Source organism: Thunnus thynnus, chromosome 12, assembly GCF_963924715.1.
Source record: "Thunnus thynnus chromosome 12, fThuThy2.1, whole genome shotgun sequence".
In the NCBI taxonomy this organism is placed as follows: Eukaryota; Metazoa; Chordata; class Actinopteri; order Scombriformes; family Scombridae; genus Thunnus; species Thunnus thynnus.
Window position 1 is genome coordinate 17,701,185 of NC_089528.1, and position 12,023 is coordinate 17,713,207.

At 37.4% G+C, this 12,023-nt stretch overlaps 1 protein-coding gene across 3 annotated transcripts; it reads left to right on the top strand.

Annotated features, from left to right (window-relative positions):
- Positions 1-6: 6 nt before the first annotated feature.
- irf4a (interferon regulatory factor 4a) lies at positions 7-10,153 on the top strand. 3 transcript variants are annotated; one of them, XM_067605997.1, is made up of 9 exons: positions 7-440; positions 1,234-1,433; positions 1,713-1,899; positions 2,619-2,704; positions 2,855-3,029; positions 4,574-4,621; positions 5,031-5,429; positions 6,766-6,878; positions 7,958-10,153. In XM_067605997.1, exons 1-9 carry the CDS (start codon positions 431-433, stop codon positions 8,105-8,107), a joined length of 1,368 nt encoding a protein of 455 aa, XP_067462098.1. In that variant the 5' UTR covers positions 7-430; the 3' UTR covers positions 8,108-10,153. The 3 variants fall into 3 exon arrangements, with proteins under 3 accessions (XP_067462098.1, XP_067462099.1, XP_067462097.1); XM_067605998.1 differs by having other exon boundaries at positions 2,619-2,656; positions 4,541-4,621; XM_067605996.1 differs by having other exon boundaries at positions 8-440; positions 4,541-4,621.
- The last annotated feature ends 1,870 nt before the right edge of the window (positions 10,154-12,023 follow it).

Below are 12,023 nucleotides of genomic sequence, written 5' to 3' on the forward strand. Positions count from 1 at the left end.
CATCCTCTGACACCGGGTATTCATGGCACATTAACCATCACACAAAATCTTAATGTTTTCCTAATGACAAAATTAAGACTTTATAGACATTTTCAGTCAGCAGTTGACAAGTCATTGGAAATTATGATGGACCTATAGATTTGTAGAAAAACGAGGATGCGTGGGGGTGGGGGGTGTATTTTTATGTCGGTGATGTGCACAGGTAATTGTTCCATTCCGAGCCAGTGACTGCTCAGGGTGTCACTAGAGGGATTCCCCACCGCAGCAATGAGTGGGCGCCGAGTTTCACAGAAATGAGCGCCTGATCGCTGCGTATCTCCTCTTGAACTTCTCAGCCGGAGAGGCTCCTCCCTATCACAAATCAAGATGTGATAACATTTAAGAATAGGACACCGAGAGCTTCAAAACAGATTTCAACGAGGGGACTCACATGATCAAAGGTAGGCGACGGCTGCTTTTACATTAATGCATTTTCAACATCATAACTGATGAAAACTTTTAATTTATCAATTAACCACCAGCAATTAAACCAGGAGATAATCGTCGACTCACAGTATCACGTTTGTCAGGCACACCTCAAAATCTTACGATACTTTGATGATAAAGCCATTAACTCAATGTAAATAAATTAGTTTGTCAATCAGTTTATGATTTATGATTAAACTAGTAGCCTAAGCATGAGTTTGAATCTTATAAAAGTTGAATTAATGCCCCACTAAACTTTTAAAATGAAGTTGAGGAGGCATCTGATGTGATGTGTAATTAAGATGTATTCCAGCATGCATGGTAGGCTTGAAACCCTTCTTCTTGAAGGTTTAACTATAGCTGCATTACTTCTTATGGGTTTATTCATGCATGTATCTCAAATTAGTCAAATTTCTTTTCTCTGATAGAGATGAAAACGGCGCTACATGGCGTGTCTGAATCATGGGTAGATTCAAGTAGAAGTGATTGCTAATATTGCGGTGGAGAGGCTATGTGGAGTTAACACAATGAACAACACACTTACTTTGGCACCTCTTTCATTACTATAATAAAGTATCACAGGAAATGTTGACAATTATAATAATGATATCTTAAGTTTTGTAACCTAATATCCTATAAATGTATTAAAATGTATTTTCTCAGCTTAGCCAAGTTAAATGTGTGAATCCTACATAAAAAAACTAAAGATAATTTTGTTTATCTAAATTATCTGTGCTTTATTCTATTCTATATTATTTCACCTTTCAGAGATGAACTTGGAGGAGGATAGCGGCCTGTCAGTCAGTTGTGGCAATGGCAAACTGAGACAGTGGCTTATTGATCAGATTGACAGCAGGAGATATCCCGGCCTTGTTTGGGAAAATGATGAAAAAAACATCTTTAGGATTCCATGGAAACATGCAGGAAAACAAGACTATAACAGAGAGGAGGATGCTGCACTCTTCAAGGTCAGACCATCCCGCTTCTGTGCTGACGCTGTGCACCTTAAGCATCTGACAATTGCATTTTGAGCACTGCACATTAATTACAAAAAAAAAAATTGATTTGAACACATTTAGATATGTTTACCTTTGTTTTTACTTTAACTTATGAAAGGTTACTTCAAAAAATGTATATATGAGTGTTCATGCATTAATCCATTCTTCAAAGTCACAACTCTTTGATATTTTTTTGGTACATTGGCATTAAAAAAAGAAGTGTAAACTTATCTGTTCAAATTGTTTCAGGCTTGGGCAATGTTCAAGGGGAAACATAAGGAAGGTGTGGACAAGCCAGATCCACCCACATGGAAGACAAGACTACGTTGTGCTCTTAATAAAAGCAATGACTTTGATGAGTTGGTAGAAAGAAGCCAACTGGACATCTCAGAGCCCTACAAAGTCTACAGAATCATTCCAGAGGGAGCCAAAAGAGGTACATTACGTCTACATTATATGCAGTAGGTAAAAACGTACATTCCTCCCATGCATGTGATACAGTGATAGATGTAAGATAAGGTGTTAGGAGTAAAATGGTTTATGGTTGGACTAAAGTCATGTACACAGTACACACAGACACACTTCACAAATATTGTTGATATACTATTGGCAATTTTACACATACACATGCAACACTGCAGTTGATTCCGATGAGGCAGGAAGCACAAAGGAAGCCAAAGCATGTACCAAAAAGGCCGTAGTGCTTTTTTTAGAGGGCTTCGGTTACTATGTGCAGAGTGCACACAACACAACTACGACCTCCAGCCTTGCATAACTAAGTCTGCCATCATACAGTTTTTTTGTCACACCAGAGCAGTTCTTGCTATCTGGACTAACACTTCACTCTCAAAATGAACAGGATTTAGAGTGGCGCTTTCATCAGTCGTCCGTTGCACTTTGCAAATCACTCGAATGAAAATAGCATGACCTCAGAAGTGTGCAAAACATATTCACAGTTTAAAACTGCCAAAATGGCTTAGGTTAGTTTAGGTCACAGAATATTGTACGTCACATATTCTTATTTTATTGCTCGTTAAATTATTGTTTGTAAAGATGTGTTGGATGGGAGAGCTTTTATTGCAATGTTTGCATAGGAAAGCATGGCCATTATTGTGGACAAATTATGTGAAAAATTAATTGCTGGTATATTTACAGGAATGAAGATGAGCAGTTTGGAGGAGACAACATCACACGTAAATGCCTTTGGCTATATTCCTCCATATACATCTCTGCACAACCAGGTCAGCAGATTCATTTTGTGACTGCTGCATCTTGCATATTGGCTCTAACACATAATTAAATCTCTAATATTATTGATAAAACAATTTATTCCAAATCTCTTGGGTTAATGATACCCCGTTTGAGTGACCATCACTTTGCTTCATTCTCAGGTATCCAGCTATATGGTTTCTCAGGAGAGAAGGGACTGGAGGGATTACAAACAACCAGAACAACAACCCCTTCCTCCTACACATCACCATGGACCTCATGCAGACCTGCAGTATGGCCAGTGCCACTACCCTTCACCCATCAGCCGGGCTTGGCCTGGCTCACACACAGAAAATGGTAAGTTATCCACACACTTAACATGGATAAAACATGCAAAGCACAATGATACACATAGGAATGACTACAATACTCAACAGATATTCATTATGGTGGAATCGGTCTGTCTCAATTTTCATTTTTCACAAATATCCAAATAATGGCTTATTTTCCAACCACAGAGACCTACAGTAGTTGTGACATCCAGTCAGTTATTGTATCAAATGAGAAGTTAAGTCTGAGATTGAATAAAGTTGTCTCTTTACTGATGCAAAGCGTAAGAAGAATTTGTTATCAGAATAATTTATTATATTTCTATTATAATCATATTGCTTTATGTTTTAGCAGGTAATCAGTAGGTAGTATCAATCATTTCTGACTTGAAGACTTGTAGTTAGTCAGGTAATTTAAAGTGTCATCCATCATAGCAATCCTTCACATATTTTTCACAGTGTTTAATCTTAGAGATGGAAAGGAAAACCCAAAAAATACAAGTTCAAAGACTTACATCTATTTTGTCAGTTAACTTTTTTATGCATAAACTAGATACTTTCCAGATTATAAAGTGTATGATATAAAATAAATGGAAAAAGGAAAATAATTCTAAAATTAGATGTACAATATGAATATTGTAATTTCAGGTTTGTGTGATTTCAATTTCAAGCCTGTGGTTTCAGAGAAACTGTTGCCGATGTCAGTTTAGGTAACTGTGAAGCGCCAATTAAGAAGAGTCAAATCCTTACAGCAGTATCAAGGTAGTAATTATTATAGAAAGTATTTATTAATGAATCAGTTCATTACACTCATAGTTTGATGTAAAGTCTTAATGCATAGCACCCCTCTTAAAGTAAGTTGGACCAGATATCAGTGATTTTCTAGCAATAATGTCAACATAGTATACATGCAAAGTATGTAAAGTATGGTGTCACAGAATTGCTGTATCATCAGAGACAAAAACATTTATCAGACAAATAGCAGTGTGGTTCTGCCTCTTTCATACCCCAGACCCCCCTTGTGAACTGGGATACGCAACATTTATATGAACATGGACTTATATTGAATAGACAAACATGCAAAATTCACATGAATATACACTGGAATACAAGTGGAGACAGAACAAATGTAAACATTACAAACAATTAGAGACTAAGGCACATGAGATTTTTAAAAAAGATGAAAATGTAATCAAACTGATTTAAAATAAGATAAAATAAGAACTAGATAAAATGGATAAAAGACAATTACAAATGAAATAGGTAATAGGGAGTAAAGCCCTATTGATTGAGTTAGATTGTTGTCATATACGGCAGCAAGATGTGTGAAAATTCAACTTCTGTGCTTTCCTGATCCACTGCAAGGATCCAACAACTTCATGTTATAGAATTTTATCTTTTGACATTTTCCAGACTTTTGTTCCAGTTCAGACTTCAATAATGAAAAAAGAGAAGTTGTATAATGCCCTTTCACATCTCAATACTTTCACATTCAATACTCTAATTATTACCCGTATTTGCTGAACTTATTCTACGCAGGTTTTCAGCTCTCCTTCCACACCTACTTTTCAGAGTCCCAACCCCCTGTGTATACAATGGACCACAACAATGCCATAACAGGTAAAGAATCATCACGGCCACACAGATGTACACAGACATTCACTCATAAGCTTGTTTTTAAATCTTTGCTATTTTTAATATATATTTGCATTTAGAGACAAGAAACAATAAACACTTTTTACAACACTTACTTACTTCCCTATTCTGAAACTCAGAGCAGCAGGCCATGATAATGAATAGTGACTCTAAATCTGTCACATGATTATCAAAAAGATGCTTGGAATGATAAGAGAGAAGTGAGTAATACTATAATACTGTGAGTAATACTAATGCCAAGTTTACTAAGAATTAAGTTTTTTTTAGCTTGACATTTTATGGCCTCATCTGATCAGACTTGAGGCTCAAACTGTCATGTTGATAAAGTTTCCTACAAAGGTATATCTGCTTAACGCTTGTCTCTGTCTTCCAGATTTCAGCCTGCATGTGTCCCTATTCTACAGAGAGTCTTTGGTAAAGGAGGTTACCACCATCAGCCCAGAAGGTTGTCGAATCACCTCTTCCTCCTCCTCCTCTCCATCGTCCTCTTCCTCTTCTTCCCCAAGCTCAGAGGACAAGTTTCACAGTGGGGCAGAAATCATTCTCTTTCCATTCCCGTACCCTGAGTCTCAGAGGCAGGGCGCTGAGATGCTTCCTAACGTACTGGAGAGGGGAGTGCTTCTGTGGATGGCCCCTGATGGGTTGTACGCTAAGCGGCTTTGCCAGGGACGAATATACTGGGAAGGACCTCTGGCTCCATTTATGGATAAACCCAATAAGCTGGAGAAGGAGCAGCCATGCAAACTGTTTGACACCCAGCAATTCCTTGTTGGTAAGCACTAATATGTTTGCACTCTCATAGGGTTGGGCATGATGACAGGAACACCTGAGTAATATGACATAATCCCATACAATATCCTTGCAATAGCAACAATTTTTGTGAAGCTTATAATTTTACATTTTCCTTGAGATAGTGTCACAAACAGTGGTAGAAGACGTATTAGAAGTCAAACCCCTACTCAGACACATTTCAGAGTGTTATATAGGCCTATTTAATATATTGTATATTATGTTATTGTATTGTTGTTACTGACTAATTTATTATCTAAGCAGCTTTGGGTGGAGCCAGTTTTACTTTACAAAGTGTTTGGTAGTTTAATCTATAATGCTGCATCATGTTTTATAAGATGATAATATGTTTCATAGGTAAAATCTGAGTCTGCAAAGTCATTAGTAACTAAAGCTGTCTGATAAATGTAGTGGAGTAAAAATCACAATATTTCCCTCTAAAATGTAGTTAAGTAGAAGTATAAAGTATAACATAAAATAGACTCCAGTAGAGTACATTTGCTTTAAAATTGTACCAAAGTGCAGTAATTAAGTGAAGGTGCGTAGTTATTTTCCAGCACTGGTCACAAAGGTGTTTTTTTAGTCCATAGTTTGAAGTGTTATTGTATTGTATTGAGTTATATTGCAAATGTTGACAGTATTTTGTCCACAAGTGTTTGTACATGGGGGTCGAATTTTACACAAGTTATTCAATATTCTGAATGTTTTCAAAGTCTTATCACAACTTTCCAATGAACTTGTAATTCAAATTACAAGACTAGCTGACTACTCGCTTAGTGTCATGCTGAGTTTTCAGTCCATTTAAAGTGAATAAGGTAACGGATTTGGTTTTTACTGCTCATTAAATTTTATAAGTCAATAAAATAACTAGGATGCCCTAATAATTGTGCTGCTCCAGCTATTTACAGTGTGATGATGCTTGTAGTCATGTTGATTATGGCAGTGCTGATGTTGTCGATAATAATGAAGGAGAGGCTGCAGGTGCTTTACAGTAACTGGGTAAGTCCCTCTCAGTGTAGAGGTATCACGAAGAGGCCAGTCACATTCTCATCAAGGGGCCAGAATGTGTAGAGTCCCCACCCACCTCCTGTGGTCAACCACATACTATGACAAGATGGTGTTTTCTGCTCCATTTCACTCTGAAATTTCCATCATCCTCATCAGTTGTTTCCAGCAAAGTCGCCTGGGTTTTTCATTTTTATTTCCTGTGTATTTAAATGGGACAATCTGGATTGTGTGTTGAGTAGCACATAGTGGATTTGTTGTGAGTAATGTGCTTCATGTTGATCCTCTTTATTTTCTTGCTTTTCTTCACACAGAACTTCAAGATTTTGCCCATAATGGACGACATGTACCGAGACACCAGGTGGTACTATGTTTCGGAGATGAGTACCCCGACCCACAGCGTCCAAGGAAGTTGATCACGGCACAGGTACTCATACACTACACAACTTTACCTACACTAGTCGTTTAAAACAGTTCTTTAAAATCATATGGGCTATTACTATACATTCTCAGGTGGTGAAAATATGGTTATAATTATTTATCACCTTAACAAGCATAATATTATTTTAAAAATTAAAGAACCCAGTAATGTCCTACAAATGCAGTAACTACATATTTGGTCAAAATGAAAGACCTGAATCTGTCTTTTCGACATTTGTTTTATCATATAAAAACAGATTTCAAACATTAAACACAAATGTTTAATTTCTGTGAGAACAACTTGTAAAATTTGCAGTAACTACATAACAGAGCCAGTTCAAGCTATACCATAGTAACTACAACTAAAGCAAAAGCGCTGTATCAAGTGAAAGCTAGTTAGTGAGATAGCCGCAGCTAGCATTTGCTTAAAACTTACATTAAATTTAATCACTGATTTTGATTGATTTTCCCTAGCTGTAATCTGAAAAAGATAATTTTTATGAACATACATCTTGATTATTCATATAGTTATTTCACATTTGTAAATGAGTCAATAGTTTATCCATTTATGATGTAGGAAAACTTGCGAGCTTAGTCAAATATTTAATATATAGTCATATATTTAAATATATTGAAATAGTAGATTTATATGTAAATTAAAGAAGGTGGGTGGACAAACACCTACATAAACGTGGAGATACATTTCCTATAAGCGATGGACTGTAGATAATCAAAATAAATTTTATCTTATCGACAATAAAGCTAAAAGAACACATTTTGCTGGTAGTTACTGCATTTAACTGCATTTAACCTCTGCATTCTGTGAAGATAATCCAGTGTCTGCATTTTTAGGTTGGCTATTATGTGGTTTCTAAAATAATTTAGCAACATAGTCAGCCTAAAAATATATAAAATGAAGGCTGTTATATGATACACAGTTTACCAGCCAGCCATAAAACTTAAAACCCTTTTTTCGCACCTTCCCTGCTTCTGTAGGTACTGCTCTCTACCTTTATAGGGCATAATGGGATAATGTAAATCAGCAGTCACATGCATGTTTCATACATATAGATAACTTCATTTTAGGTGGAGCCAATGTTTGCCAGAAAATTGGTGTACTATTACCAGCAGAACAATGGCCACTACCTGCGGGCCTATGATCACATCCAGGAACAGAACACCTCTCCAACAATCGACTATCCTTCCCAGAGACCTCTACAGCATATTCAGGAGTGACAAGAATGCACATACACGAGGGCGTGAATGTGAATGTAAACCTCTGACCGTTCATGCCTTGTGACTGTTGTGACTGCAGTGCTGTGTACTGTAAATTGTAGAAGCTGTCACGGTACTCAGGGTTAGAGATGGGGAAGACCCTGTTGTTTTCACTTGCACACCTATGCGTCGTAGTCTTTGTGTCTGTAACTGTGGAGTATTGTTTTTTTTTTTTCTCTCTACAAGTATTATTGTGACAGTGTGAAGGATGCGGTTTGAGGGTGGGGGGATGAGGGGAGCAGAGGGCGACTGAGACAGGAAGTACTAGCACAGGTGCACAGGAAGAATGGCCCCTAAGACAAACACTGATACGTCAAAGGGATAAAACAGAGTATGAATGAATACATATTGCATTTTCACAGGTAGCAGTTGACAATTTGATTGTTCCACTGACACACTGGAGTGGTACTGAAGACAATTATGCACTCACTCCAAAGTAGTACTTGATATGCTAAATGAAAACATAGGCTTAGTGAACAGTCAACAATATCAGTGCATAGTCTTTTGTAGACCTGAATTCTGAGTTTCATTGCAAAAAAAAAAAGCTACACCTGGAATGTAAGAGAAATCAATGTTATCACTGGTCTGGTGGTGTAGTAGAGGAAGCTGTTTCCCTCTTGGCTGCTACACGTATTGCAGGACACACTGTCAAAAATCTATTTCTACTAAATCTGGTCTACTTTTAAAAAATATCTTATTCCTTTAAACTATGTCAACTGTTAAAACGTAAATCTAAAAAATAGCTTGTAGGTGGTAATCAAGATAAATGAACTAGCTTGCGGTTGATTTGACATACAGTATAGTAAGATATGCCACCCACGCATCCACTTCATGTACAGTACGTGATAATTTGCTGTTTTTTGCAAAATTTTTCTTAGGTGACAGTCACTGACCAGTTTTGAATGTTGGTAGTAATTTAAAGCCATTAAAGGTTTGATTACACATGGATCTTATGGTTATTAGAATGAGAAGTCAAACCTGTATTTTAAGTCACATATATAGAAAATTCAAAGCATAGAATTGCCTGCAGCACATTATTACTGAGCAGCTTGAGGCTCAAGGTGCATTTGACCAGAAAGACTGGCCTTTATGGGCAGCCTCTGCGGGAAGTAGACTGGAAAAATGACACTCATCCTGTAACTTGAAGGGAAACTGTACTGTACCTGTTCCTCTTGATCTGAAACTAGCGACCTCACAAATGGGAAGAAAAACTACCTTTGTGGTCAGTTTGCAGGTTCAGCCAGGGAGGTGCTCTCTGGTTCCCATGCCTGAGGCCCATGTATCATCCACCAAAAGCAGTCCTGATTCCTGAAATGTCAGTTACCTATTTTGAATTTTACACATTGACGCAAAATGCAAAAGTGAGTATGGCAGAATTCCTCGTGCTGTTTAAGTCCTAAAGGCTGCAGTAGGGGGGATAAAGGTTTTGTTATGTTTTTCTTCTGTGGTCCAGAGTTTCGATCTCTGCATTTACTTCCTTCACACTTAAACCACATCACTTTCACAAACTCTGACCAAAATCACAGACGGGAATGTTTTTCTTTCTTTCTCTTTTTTTTGTGAACCATAAATCCTTATTTCTCTCATACATCCAGTCAGTCCCCCTGATTCTCTGCCCTGTGAAATTTTGTTTCCCATTACTTCAAAATCAGACATTTGACTCAAAATCAAATCCTAATAGTGAAAACGTTACCTGCTCAATGTACAGTGTGCTGTTGTATAAAAACCCTGTATATGTGTAAAGCCACGTGTGTTCATGTGTGTGGGTGTGTACATGTGTGTGTCTCACAGTTGCGGTATGACTGTTATCAGGAATTGACATTTATGGACTCAGGATAAAACATGTGACTCCCCCACCTACAACGGTAGTGACTCAAATACAGACTAACATCACACATTACAGTTACAGTAAAACTGTCTGAAAGCTACAGAGGAAATCCCAAAAGCATGCATACTGAAAAAATATTCTTGTCTTATCTTAAATAAACCTGTCAATCTACTACTCAAGTCTGTTCCACTTTTTTTTTTTTTTTAGCTCTTTTTGATTTGAAAACAGTTAGAGGGAGAAAAAGAGTCATATTTAGTAAGGAAAGACTGAAAAAAAGAGAAGAAAAAGAGAAAAAGAAAAACACATTCACACATTTGCCATGGTGTTTCCCCCTCTGCAGGAAGCCACATCATTTGTAGTCTGGCTTCAGTTTTTTTCCGCCCATATAAGCCGTTACTCCAAGTGACATTGTCTCAGCCCTTCAGTCGAAGCTTTGGAGCAGATAGTTTAGTCAACTAATGCCCCAAACATCACCACCACACAAGGTTTTACTGAGAAATGAAACTATCACCTATCATATTAACTGCAACACTTTCTCCAAAAGAAAGAGACAAATATGATGCGGTATCAATCTTCATGCTTCATTTTTTCCAACTCAAATAAGAAACAGAAAAATATGTCGTAAAATCACAGTGACTTTGTAATTGTTGCAAAAAATATCTCTACTACTATAGTTTTACCACCATTCACACATGGATCATCTTATCTTGTTAAGGTTTCACTGCAATTACAGTCACATTAACGTTGATCACACTTGCTGTAAAACTTGTTTATATTTAGATTCTCTGATATTCATTTTTTAATTATTCCATTAGTTTGATACATATTCAGTATACATACATACAACATATTCAGAACTTAGTGTGTATCATGATCAGTATTAATCTTTTTTATTATTTATGTGTCATAATACATCAAGATTCAAGAAAAAAATTAGGTTGTGTCCTGAAAAAACCTAAGCAATGTTTTGCTGACATCTACCGTTTGGTGTAGCAGCAACTAAACAAAAAGCTCTTGCTGTGATATAGGAAGCAGGGGGCACAGTTACACCTTACTCCACACCAAGCTTCGAGTGATAAAGTAAAATGATGATGATCTTTTGGGGTGGTTGGAGTGGTTGTTAGTGTTACATACTGTACAGTCTCATGGGTGGTCACAGTAGCATAAAAGCACTTGACAAACTGCAGACACAGGATACTTTACACTCAGCTGTTGCTGCCATATGGTGTGAAAAAAAAAGGAATCCAGAGGGTTAAACTGACAAAACAAAAACTAGTGCTCCCTCTGCTGGCATGAAGGTTGTTTAACTGTTTGTCATCAGCCACAGCATTGACTGGGGAGTGGTCAAATTCATCAACGAAGAGTCATTCGAAGACTAAAGAAAGATCAAGAATGCTATTCCATAACCAAAGTCACAGACCATCCTTGAAGAGACACAGGACTTATGATCTACCCTCGTATACAATCACCTGTTATCACTTGACCAGAATTCCATACTTACTGTTAACGACTAAACCATCTCCATGACAAATGAGCAACATTCCGCTGTGGAGGGCCACATTTTGTGGCTGAAAGCCCCGGAAAAAACAAGTCTAGTGGACCCTCTGCCAGGAACAGTCTAAAATAACCTTTTGCTACACATTGTAAATCTGACACAAAAGTAGCTAAATTGCATTCTGCATTCATAACCCAACATGTAAATTCTGATGAATTCTTGGCTAGATTCCCATACTTTTGAAAAGCTTTTCATCGTGAACATAACTGTGGTAATTCCGCACTACACTCTGGGTCAGTGACCCTAGTATGTTTAGGGTCAGGAATCACTGAGACCCCTGCCTGGGATTTGATGACAGTCCTGCTTAACCCTTGCCGACTCTTGCTGTTCCTGCTTGTTGACCCCGTGGTCAGGCGGGTGTTGACCTCATTTTCCTTTTTATGTATTTTCGCTTCCAAAACTGACACCAATCATCACCCACAGGCCCATTGCTGATGCTCAGGAAGCAGTAGCTGATGGGAGCAGACACTGAGATAAATTGTTGAAGGAAGATT

Coding starts and splice junctions, on each gene's coding strand:
- irf4a (XM_067605996.1), top strand. Junction 1,434..1,712: donor AGGATGCTGCACTCTTCAAG/GTCAGACCATCC, acceptor AAATTGTTTCAG/GCTTGGGCAATGTTCAAGGG. Junction 3,030..4,540: donor TGGCTCACACACAGAAAATG/GTAAGTTATCCA, acceptor TATTCTACGCAG/GTTTTCAGCTCTCCTTCCAC.